Source organism: Dryobates pubescens, chromosome 15 (genome assembly GCF_014839835.1).
Source record: "Dryobates pubescens isolate bDryPub1 chromosome 15, bDryPub1.pri, whole genome shotgun sequence".
NCBI classification, from domain to species: Eukaryota; Metazoa; Chordata; class Aves; order Piciformes; family Picidae; genus Dryobates; species Dryobates pubescens.
In genome coordinates this window covers 27,711,918-27,735,306 of record NC_071626.1, presented here as the reverse complement: position 1 = coordinate 27,735,306, position 23,389 = coordinate 27,711,918, and the positions used below count along the sequence as shown (strand labels likewise).

The following is a 23,389-nucleotide window of genomic DNA, read 5'->3' as shown; positions in this document are numbered from 1 at the left end:
ACTGAGAGAGTTCAGTCTGGAGAAGAGAAGGCTCTGAGGAGACCTTCTTGTGGCCTTTCAGGATCTGAAGGGGGCTACAAGAAAGCTGGGGAGGGACTTTTTAGGGTGTCAGGGAGGGATAGGACTGGGGGGAATGGAAAAAAAATAGAAATGGGTAGATTCAGATTGGATGTTAGGAAGAAGTTGGGCCCCATGAGGGTCGTGAAAGACTGGCACAGGTTGCCCAGGGAGGTGGTGGAAGCCTCATGCTTGGAGATTTTTAAGGCCAGGCTGGACGTGTCTCTGAGCAATCTGCTCCAATGTGAGGTGTCCCTGGCCATGGCAGGGGGGGTTGGAACTGCATGATCCTTGAGGTCCCTTCCAACCCTGACAATTCTATGATTCTATGAACTAGAAATAGACCCAAATTAGAAACTGTATCTCTGCAGCATTTCTTTGAAGTTGGGCTATGCCTGAGTTTTTCTTTAGGCTCCCTTCCAGTCCTTTCTGTTAGAAAACTATTCAGGGTAAACTTGGTATGCGTTTACCTTTTGTATCAATAGATCTTTTAAGCAGTAGTGACACAATTATGTTGACTCTCAGGTAATTAATATTTTTCCCTCCATCTTTTCCCAAGGAAGGGAGTGATGGGTGTAAGAAAGCCAGAGAGACTCATCTCGGTGGAGAGAGAGGCTGTTTCCAGATTCTGAAAAGTCCTCTGGGTGTCACCGCAGAGCATTTCAGGCAAGCAAAGAGTTTGCCCTCATGTGTACAAGAGGTGCCCTTACGGCTCAGAACTGTGACGCTGCCAGGTCTGTACCCCTAAAAGTAATTTTGCAGCATTGCAGTAACAATGTAGCAAAGCTCCATGCCAGCTGATAAGGGCAAGAAAGGTGAGGAAAACTGCCTGTGCACCCTCCTGTCCTGTGCCTGGATTAGGATTGAGTTTGGTATTTGGTGTTCTGTTTTGTTTTCACAGTTTTAGAATACATAGAATACATAGAATAAACCAGGTTGGAAGAGACCTTCAAGATCATCGCGTCCAACCCATCAACCAATCCAACTCCGCCCAAGCAACTAACCCACAGCACCAAGCACCCTGTCAAGTCTTCTCCTAAAAACCTCCAGTGATGGTGACTCCACCACCTCCCCAGGCAGCCCATTCCAATGTGCAATCACTCTTTCTGTATAGAACTTTTTTCTAACATCCAGCCTGTATCTCCCCTGGCGCAGCCTGAGACTATGTCCTCTTGTTCTGGTACTGCTTGCCTGGGAGAAGAGACCAACATCCGTCTGTCTACAACCTCCCTTCAGGTAGTTGTAGAGAGTAATAAGGTCACCCCTGAGTCTCCTCTTCTCCAGGCTAAGCAACCCCAGCTCCCTCAGCCTCTCCTCGTAGGGCTTATGTTCCAAACCCCTCACCAACTTTGTTGCTCTTCTCTGGACTTGTTCCAGCAAGTCAACATCCTTCCTAAACTGAGGGGCCCAGAACTGGACACAGTACTCGAGGTGCGGCCTAACCAGTGCAGTGTACAGGGGCAGAATGACCTCCCTGCTCCTGCTGGCCACACTGTTCCTGATGCAGGCCAGGATGCCATTGGCCCTCTTAGCTGCCTGGGCACACTGCAGGCTCATGTTCAGTCTACCGTCGACCAGCACCCCCAGGTCCCTCTCAGCCTGACTGCTCTCCAGCCACTCTGACCCCAGCCTGTAGCGCTGCATGGGGTTGCTGTGGCCAATGTGCAGAACCCGGCACTTGGATGTGTTAAATCTCATGCCGTTGGACTCTGCCCATCTGCCCAGCCTGTCGAGGTCCCTCTGCAGAGCCTCTCTACCCTCCAGCAGATCTGGGTGTTTGATGGCTCTAAACCTGCTGGGTTTGTTGTTGTTGTTGTTTTGTCCTTGTATAACTTCTTCAAGGTCTTGCTTTGTAGTCTGTCCTCTCTTTTACTCTGCATATAGGCTTGTCTTCAGTGTAGGTAGGGAGGTCTTGCTAAGGTCTGTATAATGACCTAGGTGCTGTCTGCACCTGCTATTCTCCCAGCACTTCTGCTCCTTCCAGTGCCTCCACACATGCATCATCAGTGTCCTTCACAATAGGCTTAATATTTTTATGAACATTTCCTTAAGTGCTGAAGAGTAAAGGACGCTGGAGAGGGTCCAATTTATCCTATCACCAGTTTGAGGCTCATGCAGATGCATGGTTTATGGAGACAGTGGAGAGGGAAAATGGAGCAGTCAAAAGCTACACCAATCATCTCAGCGGTCGCCTTCTCCATCCTGCTTCATCCTGGTGCTGCCCTTCTGAAGCAGGATTCCAAACCGTTTCCTTTGAGGATCTGCACAAGGGTTGATAGCTTTGGCTTTTAACTGATCTATTGGCTACCTGTTAACTTCTGAAACGTTTTGGGAAGACAGCAGCTGGCACACAGCGATGTTTGCAGGGGTAAGCAGGCCTGTGTGACAGCTTTCCTGCTAGTGCAGCACTGCTGCCTTAGGTGGTTGGAGCCACACTCAACATTTTCTTTTTGCTTTAACACAGCTAGAGATCCTCAGCACAGCTTGGTGTGAGAGGACTAGTGAAAAGAAGCAGTGGCTTTATCTGCAGTTCAGCACAAACATTAGAAAGCACTGCAAATTAAAACTGCTTGTAAAAAGAAAATCTAAATAAATCAGCTAAAAGAAAAAGTCATCTTCCTTACTCAATAGCTCTGATGGAACCATTCCCTCTCCTTAAGTCACAACAAGTCCGTGTGGCTTATTCTACAACATAGATTTTAATATTTTTGCTAAAATTCATTCCACACAGTTATTAATATTATCATTATATAGAGAAAAGTCTTGACTGGGTTCAGTGCAGAATTGTTAATTGTATTTTTTCCATCTTAAACACAACTATGAAAAATGTACAAGAACTGTAACCCCTGGTTTCTACTTCACCATAATGAAATCATGCTTGCTTGGTAACCAGGGAGTAAATGTAGAGATTTCCTGATTTTATCCAACTGCTTGATTTTACCATACTCTTTGCAGTGACTACAATTCAGTTGAAACAAAGGATGCAGGAAGATCTGACAGAGAAATCAGTTACTTTTTGGAGAGAACTGCTACTGAGTTCCAGCTCAGAGATGCCCAGAAACCAGAACCAACTGAACGGAATAGGGAACACACTTGGGGTCTTTAATATCTGTTCTTATTTTGACATATACACTTCCAAGGGACAATTACATTGAGGAATGCACAGCCAATTCTGAATGATAAAGTGTAGGGTCAAATTAAACTGATATAGATCACTCCAAGCTGAAAAAGCCTCCTTTGTCTTGTCAAAATCAGATTCTTCTTCTAAATCCAATGCCTCCCTGCAGAAAGAAAGTGAATCCAAAACACTAAATATTGATCAGAATTCTATGCTCAAATCTCTTTCTTATGCTGCCCCAGCAACTCAACATCCAACTTTACAGATGTGTGACAGTTTGTACGTCCCTTGGCGCCACCTTTTAGGAAGCAGATGATGTCTAACTTACTGATGTCCATTTCTCAGCTCCACTCCCCTTCTGAACTGCTTGCATTCAGAAACAATGTTTCAGGTAGAGTCAAAACGTAGTCCAGACCTATGTATAGTTAGTGGAAAATATGTTGGGTCATCAAAGAATCACTTCATTTGCTCATGTAGGAATGGGTCTGTCCTGAGCTGGTTTTTCTCTTTTTAATTTCAGTGGTTCTGAACCATTAGCTGATTTTCATGAAGTACATATAAATCCAGTTTAAGATGTCTTGTACTTTATCAGCGTTAACTAGATGAATGTTAGTCTTATGATTCAAGCCCTATAGGCTGCACTGTTTCCTTGCTCTGCTGCAATAAATAAAAGATTTTTCATGTATGAGCGAGACTGAGAACTCTTTGGCTTTGGGAAGATTATGCAGTGCTCCTAGATGAGGAAAAATGCAGATACATGCTCAATGCTGAAAGAAAAATGCTTTGTCTCCTGCACACCCAAATCATGCATGCAAAATTGGGAAGTACTAATGCCCTCAGCTGATGAGTGAGTCCACTGGAGTGGACAACTTTGGCAGCCTATGCTGTATTCTGTCTCCACTCTGTAGGTGAAGAATCTGTCCTTCTCATTACTGGGACTTGTCTCACCTTTGTATTGTCCCTGGCCTTTAAACTGCCAACCCCAAGGCATTCTGTGCTGTGTGTTGGTAGCCTCTCTGTTGTTGAATTGTGGATGTTCCGCCCACCACGGGAATTCAAAAACCCTTGTGCAATTCTGCCCATAGACTGAGGCTTAGCCTGGGTCTCTTCAAAGGCAGGAAATGTATTTGTTGTATAAGCTGAAAAAAAGATCCCCTCTAATCCAGTAACAAGCTTTTTTTTTCAGCTTGAAATCTGTAATTTTACACAGACATTTGAAACAGGTGACAAATGGGTCATGGAGGATTCAGTGTCATGGATGGGAAATGTTTGTCCATGGGGAGCCACCAAGCAGTGATTTACCATGTGATGTCTTCTTGTTTATACTACTTTGTGAAAACTAAGGGGTTTGGATTTTCAGGGCTAATGTTCAGCATACACCATGAGTGCCACAGGGAAAAGATTTATTAAGCATTCATGGGCTGAACTTGAAAGACAGATCATCCTGAGGTTACTGGATTGCTTTATATTCTAACGATCACAGGACCAGGGGGTGCTAAGAGCAAGAAGCTTCTCATGATCATAGTACTTCTTGGCTCTTGGCCGCAGCTGAAAGTGGGAACTTTTACTGGGCTTTAGGAAGAATTCACCAAAGAGAAACTTTCTGTAGTACACAAAGACCTAAAAGCATCATAATCAGGATTTTTCCAGACCAGTGCAGTCTTTCACTGCATCATTTCAGTGCTCCTGGTAACTCCAAAATCCTACTGGGCTAAACAGGATGATGCCTGCACTGAACTCTTTGAAGGGGTTCTGGATCGCATGAATTGCTCTGCATCTCTCCAAACTATCCCAACATTGCAGAGGGCACACCGGATTAAATACACCAAACTTGTTTTCCAGTTTTGCAACATTCCTTCAGAGCGACAATTTCCTCTTAACAGCTGCCAGAACCTGGGAGATGATTCTTTTCTTTCTTTTTTAAAATGATAATTTATTTATTAACTGTATGAACATCTATATCAGCCAAGGATTTTATGCATGGTAGAGACAGAGATTCATCCTGGGGCTACTGAAATTAATTGCAAGATAATTCAGTAACTGACTCCAAGCAGTAATCAATTGTACTAGCTACCAAGTGACTTTAAATGTAAAATTATTTGTTCAGACAGCGAGGAACTATTTACATGTGCTACTTTTGACATTTACCTCTAGCTATGACCATATGGACATTTAACTTTTATTCACTGCATTCTTACAGTTTAATCAGTAAGTGTGAAGCTAAGCTCTTCAGAACTCCACAGTAAGGCTTGAAACCCCAAACTTTGGCAGTTTCTGCCTGCCTTTGAGTGCTTGCCATTTTCTTCAGATAACAACAGATCAATCGGTGCTCAAGCCTGTGAAATGTAACTGTTCAAATGCATCTACTGTCTTGTATACCCTACCATATGTGTTACTCTTGAGTGAAGGCTAAGCTTTCCTTCAGAAGTAATGAGCTCTGCTCAATTAGTACAGCTAGGCTACCACGATTGAGAGATGGAGATGAAGCTTGATGCAAGGAAAGTGTCTACTTTATTGTACAAAGTCATTTCTTCATATAGGCTAACATGTTAAGAAGGCTCCTTGTGATTGGTAATTAGATGTGTCCGTGCGACAGTTACAGAATCGTGGTTGGCTGCTGAGGAAATGCCAGGGAACACACATCCCTGAGCAAGGCTCAGACAGGTGTTAGACAAAAGGCAAACTATTGCGCGTCTCTTATCTAAGTCCAGAGAGGAGACAAAAGACTCTCTTGCAACGTTTACCCGCTGTCATAAACAGGTAGTTGTGTGCTTTCCTGAGTCACAATGGCCGTTGGTAATTAGCTAAATACTTTTTTCTCTTCTACATAATTGCAGTTGGCTCACAGGGTTTGTGGCCCACAAGAGCAAAAACTTTTCCTTCTATCAGCTGACCATTGCTTCAGATTCTACTCCCTAAATTCAGTGCAACGCTAGGCTGTTTTTTGAGCATGGTAGGTAACTAGCTTCAAGGTCTCTAGTTTTAACAGCTATTTGTTAGCAGTCTTTCTACACAGCTGGCATGAAGCTTGTGATTCAAATACAAGTAGGCAGCCAAATAGCTGAAGTGCTTCAACCACACATGTGATTCAAGAACTCAGCTAGGCTTTTCTGAGAAGCAGTTTGCCTTCACATTTCAGAAGTGATGACATGGCCTGTTTAGGCAGAGAAAGAATCAAGGCTTGCAAAAGGAGGAAATACATTTTACTAGACCAGACATTTTTGGAAGTGACAAAGCAGCTTTGGAGCAAACCATCCTACAGCTGGATTTGCTTCTTTCTCTCTCTTTCCTGTGCCTCTCTATATATGCTTGCTTATGTCTGTACAGAATTAAGAGCCAACAGTGCTCAATGTGTGTTCTCCTGCTCTCTGATTTCTGCCTTTCTGCAATTACTTTCTTTATAGGTTGTCAGGATTTCTTGCAATAGGCAACATATCGAATTCAGTCTATCACAGTGGCAGCTGCCTGAGAAGTTTCCATTTGTGGACTGAAAAGAGAAGACTACATGCTTATTATTTCAGCAGTTGTTGTATGAAGAAACAGGTCTTCCTCCATGGCAAGCTAGGGGATTATGCAAGTGAATGGGAAATCACAGATGCAGTGACATTTATTCTGTAGCACGTATTTTTTATTATGTGATGTTATATGGCTGTGTATGTTACTGTCATAAGATACTGACAATAAACCCCTTGATTAGAAAATTGTATTTTATCACCTTTTTATAACTTACCAGTTTGGAACTCTGCTTTTTTGGTGAGCTTTATGTGGGGAACCAGTTCAGTTCTGTGGGTGGATGCTGGGACATGCTGGGACAACAAGTAGAGACACCTGTCCCCTGCCACAAGACCAGATTTCCTGATGGTAGCCCTGGGTCCTCATTTGTGGCAGAAGTGAGCTATCGGCAGGCTGCCCTCTTACCTGTAATAGAGGAGGACAGAAGGCCGAAAGACATCAGCAAGAAAGGTTGTGTGGCCCTTAGTTCACGGCTGTACCATAGATCCAGGGGATATTGTTGGGAGGAGCAGCCTGTCAAGGCCCATCTGGGCTGCTGGGTGAGTTGAATTTGTTTGGATCACATCAGCAGTGCTGCTGGCCCCCTCTTTAGGCTGCCTAGCTTTGCTCACAAGTGGTACATCTACCCCAAAGGACAGCTAGACCTTTAGCAATCCCACAGAGGACTGCATATTTTGTTTGGTGAAGTAATTTAAGATTTAAAATATTAACTGGCATCTACTGTAAGGCAATTCCAACTTTTAAATCTTACACAGCTTTCATCAGTATTGCAAATGCATCATTCCCCTCATCCCACCTCCCAGTAACTGTCACTGTTTTAATTTGTGTCATAAAAAGTCCTGGTTCCACCTTTTAGGCATGTCTGCAATATTGATTTTGTTTCCAGAGCTGCTGGGCACTTGTGGGATTTGGTACTTCAGTGCCTCTGGATACCAGGCTGTTTCTGTACCCAGGCACAGATGTTGGAGTCTAACTTTATGCGCCTAAGCTTCAAAACTTTGGTGGAAATCAATAGCAACACACCACAACAAACAGCCTCCCATGCTGGGGAAAGGTCCAAGGAGCTGACTGACAAAATGTCATCAGCCACTTGAAGGGAAAGTTTGAGTGATAGCCCTACTTCTGGTGGAGTTTCCTTCTGTCCCACTGTCCTAGTTGGAGTTAACTGTGTTTTTAGTAGCTATGACAAAAGTGCATCTGAAAAGCCTGTTCTGCCTCCTTTAGATCACTCAAAGTGCCAAACATGTGGAGGGGAAAAACCATTCCTGGAGAAGGCTTACACTGGATAGTCTGCATGAACACTTCATGGCTTCTTCTGCCTTCTTCCCACATGCAGGCAGGCATGCAGACAGAACAGCCTGGAACTGCACAGGCTGATTGGTGGTGGCAAACCATGCTCAGTGTATTTCTTTTTGAAGAACATATTTAAAGTGTGTCCAGTATGTTCATTCACCTAAGTGAATCTATGCTTCTTTGCCATGAAGTGTTCTTTGTTTTGTTGTAAGGAGGAGGTTTTATTTAAATGGTAAAAAGCATTAACAGCGTTCTTGTTTTCCTGTTATCTGGAAAAGCCCTGGCCACATACCTTTTATACGTGGCTGAGCAAATGATGGCCTTTCCTTAAGTGAACGTTATCGGGAGTTGTCAACGACAGAAGAAAGGCTGCATGTGGGAGGGGATGGATGTGCTGCGGTCATCGGAATAATGCTTTGGAGAAGGCACGTAGTTCCCAGGTGATTTTGGAAGAGGGACATGGGATGGAACACAGTAGAGAAAGCAAGTTCCATGGCACCAAAACGCTTTCCCTGCCAGCAGGGCAGGCTGCAGGACAGTTTGACACAGACGATGCTGCAAAGGATGTTGTGGACCACTGTTGAAGGAAAGAGGAAACGGTGCAGCAGCATCGATACCTTGGATCGGCACGCGTGCTGGGGGTGCTATGGAGTAGCGTGGGTGCGGTGGAGTCGCCTGGGACATTCCTACCCCCGCGGTGAGCATCGCCTAAGGGCAAGCATGACTAGCTCTGGAGGGGGTTGCCCGTGGCGGGACGGATGAGGAGGCCCCGGCACTAAGCCAGCCTTGCAGCTTTCTCCTGCGAGTGACAGGGGCGACCCGCCGCACCAGGGTTCCGACCTCAGACGCGCAGCGCACCCCTCCCGCGGGCAGCACAGGCTCGCGTGGGAGCTGCGCGGCTCCCTCCCCGCTGTAGCGGGGGGGCCACCTCGGGCAGAGCCCACCCCGCCAGCAAGCTGAGGTGGCGGCAGGGTGACAGCGCGGCAAGGAGCATGCGTGCACGGAAGGGGGAGGGGGGAGGAGGAGGAGGAAGAGGGGGAGGAGGGATGGCGTGGGGAGGCGGCCGCAGTTTATTTGCAACCGAGCAAGCTTTACCTCAGCAGAGCGCAAGTGGCCAGCGGCGGTCTTGCTGCCCGCTCTGCACCATGCGGGCGCCGCCGCCTTCCCGTACCGACGCGGCGGCGGACCCGGGGCCGGGACAGCCGGCGCGGCGCCCCGCGACATGGTGATAGGCTGTACACTGGGCTCCCGCAGCCGGGACCGAGCCGCGCCGCCCCCCTACCCGGCGGCGGGCGGGCGGCGCGGCGGGGCGGCAGTGCTGGCGTTGGCTGTGCTGGTGTTGGCGGTGCTGTCTGCCCTCTGCTACCGCAATTCCTTGTGGGGCGAGTTCGTGCACGACGACGTCTGGGCCATCGTGAACAACCCCGATGTGCGGGCGGCAACCCCAGTGGCGGCCGCCTTCGCCAACGACTTCTGGGGCAAGCGGATGGCCGAGAACACGAGCCACAAGTCCTACCGGCCCCTCTGCGTCCTCACCTTCAAGTAAGTGGCCGGCGCCGCAGCGGACCTGGTGGCGTCGCTGGCAGCCGCTTTCGCGGAGCCGTTGCCCGGGCCAGCCAAGCTGAGGGACGCGTCCAGCCCCTCGTTGCGAGGTCAGGGACACTTCTCGTACCGACGCCTCCGGTCCGGCGTCTTCGTGATTCAGCATTTCTGCCCGCGGCTGTATGGGACGGGGCGCGCCCCGGCGTGGGCGGGGGGACTACATCCGCCTGTTGCCGCTGTGGTGGCCCCAAGGCTGGGTGGAAATCAAGCGGAGAAGAAGGATGATATGCCGTTGCGGGGGTGGCTGCCGCTCTCCCGGCAAGAACCCGCTTTCTTCGCGGTTTGGGAACAGGTTGCGTCGCTTCCCCGAGCTGTCGGGGGATAAAAGGGAGCGTTTCGGAAAGCTCTTGACTGCGATTGGATTATCTTTGGGTTCCTCCTTTTAGTTTCCACTGATTTTTCTCCGCAATTGAGCGATGATGCCAGAAACTTCCTCGGTGCTGTTTTGAAGCAGCCTTGTAGTCATCCCTGCCTTTCTTTTTACAGCAAAGCAAAGGGGTCTCCCTCAAATGTACCACGCTGATGCTTGCAGCCACTCTGGCAGCTGCAAGTGTCTCATGTCAGTCACGGAGTTCCCTGCCTGCTTCGCCTGCTTCACATGTTCCTTGTGTGCTGGGCAGAGTTGTTGAGGAAGGTTTCGGTTTCACAGGAATAAAGAAAAGTTGAGCAGTTCCAAAGTAACTGACAGTTACCATCGCTAAATTATAGAAGGAAAACCCAGATGCCCCTCTGATTCTTCAAGGCGGGTAATTTGTAGCAGACCATCTGAGTTACAATTTGTACAGTTTGTCTTAACTTCTCTTTTAAATTTATTCTGATGAACTGTCAATCATGGTGAATATTTTAGTATTTACAAATTATATGGATGTTTGCAGGGAACTCTGCTGAAGAACTAGTGTGGCTGGGTGATGTTCAGTGCTAGAGTCATGTTTGTAGGTGATCAGTAGATCCTCATTGTAAATCCATGACAGGCATAAGGAGCAAACTATATAGACAGTGGTAAGTATGCCAGGAGGAGGTGGTACTGGAGCCTGGTTGACTCTGATAGCTAATTATTCATTAAAACACCTGATTTATAAATAACATTTGATGAACTACATGACCGTTGCAAATTTCTGAGGCAAGAGCAGTTTTGGGGGAATGCAGCATCACTTTGGCAGTGTCGTGGAGCACTTGCCACCCTTGGGTTGTAAGGGTGGGCTTGGAGCCGAAAGCCATTGGTATCAGCTAGCTGGAGAAGTGGGGTGGGATGAGCACAGGGTGATGTCTCCCTGGTAAAGCAAAGCTGAACAGCACAAGACCCTTGTAAAGTGAACCATTTAGGACAGCATTTTCCCTCTCCTTGAGGGGCCTCTTGGCAGGTTTCTGTAGAGTGAAGGGGGATGTAGGCACCCATGCGTTGAGCTGGCTTTGTGTGCACAGTGTTTTCTCCATCAGGTGTCCAGCCAAGCTATTGCAGTTTGGGGAGCAGTCTGAGGAATCCATTCCTCCAGCAGCATGTCTGGGGGTCATTGGAGAGGTAAGCAAAGCTGCTCGTGTCGCCGTTGACCACTGTGCGTGTGGTACCGGTGCTGGACATGGCCTCCTAGATCAAGTCGTAGGTCTGATGTTACATCATGCTAATTAGCAAAAGAATGTTAAACTTTAATAGCTGAATGGAAACTAAATGCATTTATGTCATGACTCTGAACTGGATTTTCCCTTTGCTCCTTGAAGGATATGTATGTTAAACAAAAAAAAGATGCCTCAGTCTAGTTTTTTTGTAAATTCCTTGGACTAATTTTGTGAACATCATTTCATCCTAGAGTGCTTGTAGTAACCACATAGCTAAGACACAGGGTCAAAGGCAGAGTCACTGGGCATTGCATTTGGAATAGGGAAGCAATCATTTATCTTCCCTGGCTGCAGATGAGGATTATTTTCCACCATGTCCCAGATATCCTTCCTGCCCTCCAGTTTCCACATTTTTCCCACTTTGTTTCTGCCAGCCAGGTGTCAGAGGAAGACATTAAGGTCTGGGTAGAGTGTATCCTTCAGACATGGCACTTTCTAAGAGGCTGCTGGGAGCTGCTGTCAAATGCTGCTGAGTCTGTGGTGCCATACTCTGCCTGCCTGAGCCCTCTGCCCCTGCCTTGCCCAGCAGGAGCTGGTTTTGCTCTGTCCTCCTGCAGAAGGAAAAAATATTTACCCTGGTGCTTATAAAATGCTCTACAGAAATGGACTTTTAAGAGAATGGAAATTAATGTTGTTTAATACTTTCATTAGAATTTACTGTATTCAATTAGGATGTGTTTGAAAGTTGGATGTGCTTTTCTGGATCTTGCTGAGGAAGGGAAGGGGGGGACCAAAGTATTCTGGTATCCTTAAACTTTAATCTTTTTATGTGCTTATTTGATTTCTTCTTGTGCAAATTTGAACAAGTCCTGAAGTTAAGTATCTGGGAGATCTCCAAACTACATGAACAGAACAGATATGGGCTGAAAATGTTATCTACAGAAACTTTGTCTCAGTTTCTTTTCTGTCCTTTTTGGCTGTGAAATTGAGAGGAAGGACTCGTGATCCCATGGTTGAACTTATCCTTCATATATGCTACATACTCCTGAAATTCTCAGTTAAAAAAAAATTATCACCCACCTGTCAGAAAAATCATAAGCAGAGATTACTGAAATTTTGTAACAGTAGGTCACTGTCCCTGACAAATTGGAAACCTTAAGTTCTGTTCCTTGTTCCTGTAGACTAATGCTCTGGAGCATTTGACATTATTCACAGTGGATCTGTCAGTATGAATGAACAGAGGAAAATATGAGCAGGATGTGTTACTAAAACCATCAATCAAAACTTAAAATATCCAAAGAACTGCTGCAGTTTGGTGTTGGTTAACATCAGGAGGGAAAGAAAAGCCTGCATGCAGATTTACTTTTCAGTAAAGGAGTGTCAAAACTAGGTGGTTCAGAGATGTTCCTCTTACATGTGGGTAACTGTTAGGTGACAGATCTAGCCCAACTTCTCATCTGCCCAGGAGCTGATATGTTAGGCAATGGTTTTGCATAGTCCTTAGGAAGAAAATCTTACTTTGTGCTCTTTTACCCAGTTGCTGTCACTCAAGAGTGTTTACCTGCAGTTACTTTCTCCTCCAAGAAGTGATCCATTATACTTCTTCCTAAAGAGTGTGGCTTTTTGGACTCGGGATATACTATTTCTTGGCATCTTCCTTATAAAATGTTAAGATGCAGGGAGCGTTGAAGGGGGTTAGAAAAGAAAAAACCCACCCTGCTAGTTCTGTAGTTCACTCAGAATTTAGTATTTAAACTGGGTGCTGTGTTACACCTTGTCTCCAATGACAGAAGGTTAGTGAGTCATTCCCTCAGTAGCACTTGTTATTCCTTGGTTCCACTAGTTTTGCAGAAATATATTTTAGCTATTGAAGCAGAAGGTGCAATCCTCAGTGCTGTCTCTCTCCCTCTTTCTCCTCTTGTCTGCCATGTTCTCATTTAGATAGTTGTTTTGGTTTGTTTTGTTGTTGTTTTTTTCCCAGCCCAGAAGTAAACAGGTTATGGAGATTTGTGCAAATGGCAGACATAGCCTGAAGGTGTCAGTTGAAAACCCCTGATGCCCAGATCTAAAGACTGTTAATTAGAAATCAGTCATCTGGTTTTATGGGTATTCAAGAAGTGAAAGCCCAGCTGCTCAGTTGCTTTGGTAGTGGGATGCAGGGCACTGCCAAGGCTTGTGAGGGACATGCTTCAAGTGACATCCCATGGGTGAAAAGTAAAAGGCCAAGCCATGTAGCTATGAGAGAGACTCAGGAGGTGTTTTGATTGGGAATACTTAATGAGATGGGAATGATAAAAATACAATCATCTTTATTTTCCTTGAAAACCCCACCCCAAAATTATGTACAAGACTAGTTAGGTTTTATTTACAGGTTCTGTTTGGTCAGGAATTCTACAAGGATGCTTATGGCAGCTTTAGTTCAATGTAGAGAATTAAGAAAATGGATAAGGCTAAGCTGCAAAATAGCTTTATCCCACTTGTAAAATCAGAGGAAAGCCAGGACCCTGGGGAAAAGCCGAGGGTGCTGGATTTGACTCACGAAAGCGGAGTAAGAATTTGGAGATGGTCCCTGAATCTCTCCTTGGCGGCAGCCTCCAGAACTGCACGCTTTATTATCTAATTTGTGGATCCTACGGCATAAATCCAAAGAAGAGGGACCCGTTAAAGTAAATCCCGACACGGCTCGCATGAGACAGATCCTGTGGGACAGCACTGCCCCAGCGGCGCAAGAGCAGCCGCACTGCTGGCGCGTTCCCAGCCAACAGCCGCAGGTTACGGCAGGCAGGATCGCTCCAGCAGGAGGTAGGGAGCAGGAACCCAGGGGACGCAGGCCGGACGAGAAGCCAGGTCCGGGTGCTGCAGGCAAAACTTTACACTTTCGCCGCGAGTCTGGTGAATGCAAAACGCATCCGAGACCACTTTTCTGTTCACTCTAAGATTTGACCAGACAATGTGTCCAGTGCCAATATATCCTGGGCCTGAAGATCCCAGCCGATCACTATTCCAGATCCCAACGCGGGCTGCCCCACGAGTGAATACAGGTGAGGGACTTTAGCTGCCGGTGGGAGGAAGAGGCCTTTGACCTTTCCCTGCCCAAGCCCTCAGGGGGAAAGGAACTCCGCAGGTGGAGGTGGGGGAAGGGGGTTTGGAGCACCCTACAACAGGAGGATGATGCTGGGCAGAGAAGCACAGGAGATAACCCGGTTTTCCTCAAAGGAGGTGGAAGTGACTGTTCACTGGAAATGTGCTTGGCTCTGTGGAAAGGGTGTAAGAGTGTTCACTCCAGCTGCTCCTGGGTGACTCTGGTGGGCCAGGAGGAGGGGGGCTGAGGCAGACAGGGTGTAATGAGGAACGCAGTTCTGCCACCAGAGAAGGCATAAACAGAATTTGTGTGCAGAGCCATCCTGGTCATCTGGCTGTGGAAAATGGAGACAGAGTTAAATTAAAAAGTCCAGTCCTTTGCTCAGCAGCACTGTACAACAGATGGCCCTCCAGGTCTGCTTACTGAGGCTTCTAACCAGTGATGGCTTGAGTACATACATGTCTAGGAAGTAAATGGGACGCTTGGTTCAGTATTCTGTGTAGGCACTGAGAGCCTAGTGTAAGACTACTCATGTCTTCATGACATGCTAAACTGTCACACTTCAGATTAAAGCCTTAAGTGGCTATGAGCTTGTGTTTGATGTAAATACCTAGTCAAAGGGAGAATTCAGTAGTTCATTGCCAGCTTTCTGCTTTATCTAGTTGCTTACAGCTGATCTTTCTGTTTTTTCAGCTGTACCAGTGGCATAAGTTTCAAGGATAGGAAGCTTAAAAAACCAAAGACAGTCCTGGGAAGTAAAAAAGACCGTAGATTTTATTTGGGTTTGATTTAATGCTGTTACCTTTTGACAGCGCAGGGTAATATAGTGGAGCTATAATGTGTCAGGTTAAATACACAGTGCACAAGTATTTTCTTCGCTCTGTATGTCTGTGTTAGGGCAATATCACTGTGGTTAAGAGTGTGTCAGTATTTTTCCTGTACAGCTTAGTTTATTTTACTCTAGCTGTAGCAATTAGTCTCCAAACTGGTATGGCGAGACCTGCCATGAAACTCTGTCGTTCTGGTGTGGCCATATTGAGCAAGGTGGAGCCTGTGAAGGGAAGCAATTGCTTTTACTGGGCCAGTTAGAATATATGGACCAGTTTATAGTCATATAGGCTTTTCTTGTGAGAGCAGAGTGCCTGGCTGCCAATTCAGGCTGTGTGTTTCCAAAGCTTGTTCCAGGTGCACAGAAGTCCTCTCCTCTCCCTGTCTGGAACATAATTTTCATAGCAGGTATCTGATGGTTCTGGCTGTGGGTTTCAGCTGTGTTTCTCTAGAGATTGTCAGGGTTGCTTGCAGTCACTGGAAGGAGGACAGGACTCCTAGGGAGGGCTAGGGAGGAAGAGGCCATAGACCTGGCTGGGGTCTGTGCTGCCACACAGCCAAGCCCAGAGGTGAGGATCTTTCCCAGGTGGAGAGGTGTGTATAAAACATGTAGGACTTCTGCCTAATCACAGCAGTTTCTCAGTGCTTAGTACACGGTAAGAATCTATCTTTTGAATTAAAAGCCTATTATTATGAGGGGAAGAGTTCACTGAAAGATCCAGGCAGAGTGTGCTTAAAGATTTGGATGAGATCAGTCCAGTCACTCCTTGCTTCAGTTGTGTTTTGTCTCTTTTTAGCACCTACCAATTCCTATGGATTTTCTCTCTTTCAGCATCCTACTCCGCTTCACAGTATCACCAAGGTGGGAAGAGACCTCAAAGATCGAGTCCAACCTGTCACCACAGACCTCATGACTAGACCATGGCACCAAGTCCCACGTCCAATCCCCTCTTGAACACCTCCAGGGACAGTGACTCCACCACCTCCCTGGGCAGCACATCCCAATGGCGAACAACTCTCTCAGTGAAGAACTTTATCCTCACCTCCAGCCTAAACTTACCCTGGCACAGCTTGAGACTGTGTCCTCTTGTTCCGGTACTGGTTGCTAGAGAGAAGAGGCAACCCCTTCCTGGTTACAACCACCTTTCAGGTAGTTGTAGAGAGCAATGAGGTCACCCCTGAGCCTCCGCTTCTCCAGGCTAAACAACCCCAGCTCCCTCAGCCTCTCCTCACAGGGCTGTGCTCAAGGCCCCTCCCCAGCCTTGTTGCCCTTCTCTGGACACGTTCAAGTGTCTTAATGTCCCTGCTAAACTGAGAGGCCCAGAACTGGACACAGGACTCAAGGTGTGGCCAACCAATGCAGAGTACAGGGGCACAATGACTTCCCTGCTCCTGCTGGCCACACTGTTCCTAATGCAGGCCAGGATGCCATTGGCCCTCTTGGCCACCTGGGCACACTGCTGGCTCATGATTAGGCAGCTGTCAATCAGCACCCCCAGGTCCTTCTCTGTTTGGGAGCTCTCAGCCACTCTGACCCCAGCCTGTAGCTCTGCCTGGGGTTGCTGTGGCCAAAGTGCAGCACCTGGCACTTGGATTTGTTAAATGCCATCCTGTTGGACTCTGTCCAGTTGGTCGACCAATTTGGTGTCATCTGCAAATGTGCTGATGATGGACTCAACCCCCTCATCAAGATCATCAATGAAGATGTCAAAGAGGGTGGGGCCCAGCACTGATCCCTGGGGGACGCCACTGGTGCCTGGCTGCCAGCTGGCTGTGGCACCATTCACCACCACTCTCTGGGCTCAGCCTCCAGCCAGTTCCTAACCCAGCACAGAGTGTTGCTGTCCAAGCCATGAGCTGACAGCTTAGCCAGGAGTTTGCTGTGGGGGACGGTGTCAAAGGCCTTGCTGAAGTCCAGGCAGACCACATCCACAGGCCTCCCCACGTCCACCAGGCAGTCACCTGATCATAGAAGGAGATCAGGTTGGTCAGGCAGGACCTGCCCTTCCTAAATCCATGCTGGCTAGGCCTGAGCCCTTGGCCATCCTTCAGGTGCAGTTATTGCCCCCAGGATAATCTGCTCCATCACTTTCCCTGTCACTGAGGTCAGGCTGCCAGGCCTGGAGTTTCCAGGTTCCTCCATCTGTCCCTTCTTGTGGATGGGGACCACCTTGGCCAGTTTCAGTCATCTGGGACCTCTCCAGTGAGCCAGGACTGGAGGAAAATGATGGAGAGCGGCTTGGCAGCTCATCTGCCAGCTCTCTCAGCACCCTAGGGTGGATCCCATCCGGTCCCATGGACTTGTGAGTGTCCAAGTGGCTCAGCAGGTCCCCAACCAATTCCTCATGGATTTCCAGGGCATCACACTGCTCCCTGACCCCATCACCCAGCTCAGGAGGCCACTGGTCCTGAACTCCTCCTGCCTTGCTGTTAAACATTGAGGCAAAGAAGGTGTTCAGGACCTCAGCCTTTGCCTCATCTTCAGTCACAGTGTTCCCCTCCAGGTCCAGTAAGGAGTGCAGGTTCTTCTTGCCCTTCTTTTTAGTGTTGATATATTTGTAACAATGCTTTTTGTTGTCTCTCACAGAGGTGTTCAGCTTCAGTTCCAGCTGGGCCTTTGCCTCTCTAATTTTTTCCATACATAATCTAACGACTTCCTTGAACATACCTGGAGAAGCCTTCCCCTCCTTCCAAAGGTGACACAGCCTCTTTTTCCCCCTTCAATCCTCCAGGAGCTGCTTGCTCATCCAGGCCCAGAGCCTTCCCCTGGGCTCATCTTTCGGCACATGGGAACCGCCAGTTCCTGTGCCTTCAAGAGCTCCTGCTTGAAGCAGCTCCAACCCTCCTGGACCCCTCGGTTCTTGAGGGTTGGTACCCAGGGAACTTTGCAAAAGAGCTTCTTAAAGCGGCTGAAGTTTGCCCTCCTGCAGTCCAAGATGAAGGTTCTGTTGTACCAATGTCACCCTTAATGTTTTTCAGTCATCTTTTACGTAAAAGGCTCAGCTTCTGACCACTCTTCTTCCCCACAGAAGCACCTCGGTCCATAAAAATAAAATGCTCTGGCTGCTGCTGGTTTGCTAAAGGCATTTCTCTGTATTTACTTCCTGTTTCTGACTGCTTTCCTGGGCTTTCTCATTTTTCTTCTCTCAGGCTTAGAGACAGAAAGGGGGTGGGGGATGGTGGGAAAAAGGCAGTTCTTTTGTCACTCACTTTACTTGTTTTTCCCTTGCTTCTGTATAAATTAAAATGGCACTTCCTTCATGGTCTGCAGCTTGAGCAGAAAGATTACCAGACATTTCAGATTTGGTGGAAAACTCTTTTATCCAGTTTGAAATACTGCTTTCCTGGTAACTGCAAACTAGATTGGTTAGCATCGTTTTCAGTTCCTGATGAGTCTGATGACTCTCCTAGCTTGGTTCTTGATCACATCCATCCCTTTCTATGCACTCTGAAGAGGAGTGCTTGATGGCTGCTGAGGAGTTTTGTGAGATGTTTGTTTCCTTCAGCGCTCTTGCTGAAATACTACTCGAATTATTTTAAGGCAAAGTCTTTTAAGTCTAGGTAAAATGACCTGGTTTGTCAGTTTGTGAATTGCTGTGGTCTAGCCCTTTGAAAATTTAATTTTCCAGGGCTTTTTGTAGAGAAAACTAATATGTGTGAATGATGCTTTTTGTATTCTAAACACAGGAATGATCATCAAACCATGGTTTCTAAGTTTTCACTACAAATTTCTGCCCTGGTGTATTTGCTGCTTCTAAAGTGCTGCTGCTTAGCAGTCTACTTGTGATTTCTGTTTTCTTTTCCTAACTATGCTGGAAAGCAGTAACCTGCTTTGAATGTCAACATTTAACTACTGCTCTTCTGATGACTGTTGTGCTCTGAAGGAATTTCTATAGCTTGGGAATTGATATAGCCTCTCTCTTCCCACCTGTCCCTCTTATAGTAATTCAATTACAAACCATTTCCATCCTTATCGTCCATTTAATTCTGAGGCATTTTACTGTACTATGAAAAGATTTTTTGGCACAAACCAGCACGAAGTGCTGCTGCACTGTGATGGGAACTCTGCCCTGCTTGTTCTGGCCATTGCATGAACAGTGCTGCAAATGGGTCTTTTTTTTTTAGCTACTGCAGCTTTTTCATTAATCTTTGAGCTGTTTCCACACAGCTTTAACCATTACTGCCACCGATGAAGCTGCACCATTTTAGGAGTGCAAGTGCTCTTGGTATGCTGTAGGTGCATCTGTGGAGCTTGTAAGGAGATTCCACTGCTCACTGAAATCAGGCACTAGTTTTCATGAAGTTTTCTGTATTTATTGCACAATTCCACAAGGAGAGGAAGATCTCAGGAAACTTAAACCATTCTTGCGTGTTAGATTAAGTTCTGTAAATCTGCACGTGAGTCTTCCAGTATAATGCCCTGGGGGAGTGTGAGATGGGAAATGCTCTGAGATTTTCCTTTAAGTGTCAGTTGTTATGACAAATTGCCATTATTATCCTGTGCATTTTCTATTTCATAACATGTTGTGGGTTTTGTTAGTCTTTTGAAAATAATAAAACAGATTATCCCTGGACAGCTCTTGTTTAGTTCAATAACAAAGTCTATAAAAAGAGAAACTCTCCAATTAGAGTTTACAATATTAAGTCATAAGAGGCCTTTAAAAAAGCTTGAATGAGTCTTTGTGCATGCAAATTGTAAAAGGCCTGGGGATGCTAGTGGTTATACACTGTAACTGGGTATGTGTGGGATTTGTCTGTGAGCTCTCACATCAGTGGTGTAGACCTTCATCCTCTGGGCCTGTGAGGATGGAGTCACTGAAAACCACTTTATTTCTAGGCCCTTGTAGGGGAAATGTCTTACCCAAGGAGATGTGATCCTGCATGATTACTTATCTAGAGGAAGAGTGAGTGTCTATGGCTTTGGGATAGCATGGTGCACAGTCCATGCTCTACAAATGCCATTCTTAAAACAAAGCGGCTGTGCGGAGGAGAGGTAAGGCAAGTGGTCGACTGAGGATACTGATAGATGTTGCTTATTCTTTTAAGAGTAAAAGTGATTTGTTTTCTTTGGGAGAGCTCTTTTACAAGCTCTGTGCAGTGAATCTTCAAGTGGTGCCTCTGAAAGTCTTTTTTTCCAAAGAGACTAGCTATGTAATTGCTTTTCCTAGAGTGGGCAGTGGGAAATGGAAATGCTGCTTCAGGTGGCAAGGCAAAATACTTGCCTGGAAAACAGCCAATAACCTAAATAAACCCAAGGAATTTCTGTATTGGGGCATATGCTGAAGCATACACATGCCCCATCCTGTGCAATATCTTTATTGATGATCTGGATGAGGGGATTGAGTCCATCATCAGTAAATTCGCAGATGACACCAAGTTGGGAGCAGGTGTTGATCTGTTAGAGGGTAGGAGAGCTCTGCAGAGGGACCTTGCCAGGCTGGACAGATGGGCAGAGTCCAACAGGATGGCATTCAACAAGTCCAAGTGCCAGGTGCTGCTGAAGTCAGAGTGGCTGGACAGCAGCCAGGCAGAGAGGGACCTGGGGGTGCTGATTGACAGCCACCTAAACATGAGCCAGCAGTGTGCCCAGGTGGCCAAGAAGGCCAATGTCATCTTGGCCTGCATTAGGAATAGTGTGGCCAGCAGGAGCAAGGAAGTGATTGTGCCCTTGTACTCTGCACTGGTTAGGCCACACCTTGAGTACTGTGTCCAGTTCTGGGCCCCTCAGTTTAGGAAAGATGTTAAGATGCTGGAAGGCGTCCAGAGAAGGGCAACAGAGCTGGGGAGGGGTCTGGAGCACAGCCCTATGAGGAGAGGCTGAGGGAGCTGGGGTTGCTTAGCCTGGAGAAGAGGAGGCTCAGGGGAGACCTCAGAGGACACAGTCTCAAGCTGCACCATGGGAGGATTATGCTGGAGGTGAGGAGAAAGTTCTTCACTGAGAGCAATTGGCCATTGGAATGTGCTGCCCTGGGAGGTGGTGGAGTCACTGTCCCTGAAGGTGTTCAAAAAGGGATTGGACTGGAAACCATGGTCTAGTAGTCATGAAATCTTGGGTGACAGGTTGGACTTGATGATCTTTGAGGTCACAGTACCACAGTATCACCAAGGTTGGAAGAGACCTCAAAGATCATCAAGTCCAACCTGTCACCACAGACCTCATGACTAGACCATGGCACCAAGTGCCACATCCAATCCCCTCTTGAACACCTCCAGGGACGGTGACTCCACCACCTCCCTGGGCAGCACATCCCAATGACGAATGACTCTCACTGAAGAACTTTCTCCTCGCCTCGAGTCTAAACCTCCCCTGGTGCAGCTTGAGACTGTGTCCTCTTGTTCTGGAGCTGGGTGCTTGGGAGAAGAGACCAACCCCTTCCTGTCTACAACCACCTTTCAGGTAGTTGTAGGGGGCAATGAGGTCACCCCTGAGCCTCCTCTTCTCCAGGCTAAACAACCCCAGCTCCCTCAGCCTCTCCTCACAGGGCTGTGCTCAAGGTCTCTCCCCAGCCTTGTTGCCCTTCTCTGGACACGTTCAAGTGTCTCAATGTCCTTCCTAAACTGAGGGGCCCAGAACTGGACACAGGACTCAAGGTGTGGCCAACCAATGCAGAGTACAGGGGCACAATGACTTCCCTGCTCCTGCTGGCCACACTGTTCCTAATGCAGGCCAGGATGCCACTGGCCCTCTTGGCCACCTGGACACACTGCTGGCTCATGTTTAGGTGGCTGTCAATCAGCACCCCCAGGTCCTTCTCTGTTTGGCAGCTCTCAGCCACTCTGACCCCAGCCTGTAGCTCTGCATGGGGTTGCTGTGGCCAAAGTGCAGCACCCGGCACTTGGATTTGTTAAATGCCATCCTGTTGGACTCTGCCCATCTGTCCAGTCGGTCGAGGTCCCTCTGCAGAGCCTTTCCACCCTCTAACTGACCAACATCTGCTCCCAGCTTGGTGTCATCTGCAAACTTGCTGATGACTGACTCAATCCCCTCATCCATATCATCAATGAAGACGTTAAAGAGGATGGGGCCCAGCACTGATCCCTGGGGCACACCACTGGTGCCTGGCTGCCAGCTGGCTGTGGCACCATTCACCACCGCTCTGGGCTCAGCCTCCAGCCAGTTCCTAACCCAGCTCAGAGTGTTGCTGTCCAAGCCATGAGCTGACAGCTTAGCCAGCAGTTTGCTGTGGGGGACGGTGTCAAAGGCCTTGCTGAAGTCCAGGTAGACCACATCCACAGGCCTCCCCACGTCCACCAGGCAGTCACCTGATCATAGAAGGAGATCAGGTTGGAGAGGCAGGACCTGCCCTTCCTAAATCCATGCTGGCTGGGCCTGAGCCCTTGGCCATCCTTCAGGTGCAGTTATTGCCCCCAGGATAATCTGCTCCATCACTTTCCCTGGCACTGAGGTCAGGCTGACTGGCCTGTAGTTTCCGGGTTCCTCCATCCGTCCCTTCTTGTGGGTGGGCACCACATTGGCCAGTTTCAGTCATCTGGGACCTCTCCAGTGAGCCAGGACTGGAGGAAAATGATGGAGAGCGGCTTGGCAGCTCATCTGCCAGCTCTCTCAGCACCCTAGGATGGATCCCATCCGGTCCCATGGACTTGTGAGTGTCCAAGTGGCTCAGCAGGTCCCCAACCAATTCCTCATGGATTTCCAGGGCATCACACTGCTCCCTGACCCCATCACCCAGCTCAGGAGGCCACTGGTCCTGAACTCCTCCTGCCTTGCTGTTAAACATTGAGGCAAAGAAGGTGTTCAGGACCTCAGCCTTTGCCTCATCTTCAGTCACAGTGTTCCCCTCCAGGTCCAGTAAGGAGTGCAGGTTCTTCTTGCCCTTCTTTTTAGTGTTGATATATTTGTAACAATGCTTTTTGTTGTCTCTCACAGAGGTGTTCAGCTTCAGTTCCAGCTGGGCCTTTGCCTCTCTAATTTTTCTCCTACTTAATGGTTGTTTTCAACCTTATTGATCCTATGATCCTATATAGCAGTGCTTGAATGCAAAGATTGCTGTTGGCCTAAGAGTCTTTGGAGATGTTTCAGTACAACCTTCTTTGCCCTCATGAGGCAACCTGTCTCATGCTGAGATTTCCCGAAGAGGTGTTGAAGTAATGCAAAAGCCTACTCTGAGTGTTTTGCAGAGGGTTCTTCCTGAGGAAAGACCATGTCTTAAATGGAGTCTCTTCTTTCAAGTGTCTCCATTCCTAGGACCATTGTCACTCCCCATATTCTGCACCAAGCCTTTAGGAAAGTATTTGCAAGCCTGGCTGGTTTGGTGAGCAGTCAGCTCCCAAAAGCCTAGCCAGCCCAAAGCATCTGTTCTCCAGATGTATGCTGCTTAGGC

At 47.5% G+C, this 23,389-nt stretch overlaps 1 protein-coding gene across 1 annotated transcript in view; it reads left to right on the top strand.

The window, feature by feature from the left end:
* Positions 1-9,127: 9,127 nt before the first annotated feature.
* The window catches only part of TMTC1 (transmembrane O-mannosyltransferase targeting cadherins 1), a 178,622-nt gene continuing 164,360 nt past the window's right edge, over positions 9,128-23,389 (top strand). Inside the window, exon 1 of the mRNA XM_054167616.1 lies at positions 9,128-9,523. Within this exon, the coding sequence (XP_054023591.1) occupies positions 9,204-9,523 (320 nt within the window). The 5' untranslated portion in view covers positions 9,128-9,203. The remainder of the gene's footprint in view (positions 9,524-23,389) is intronic.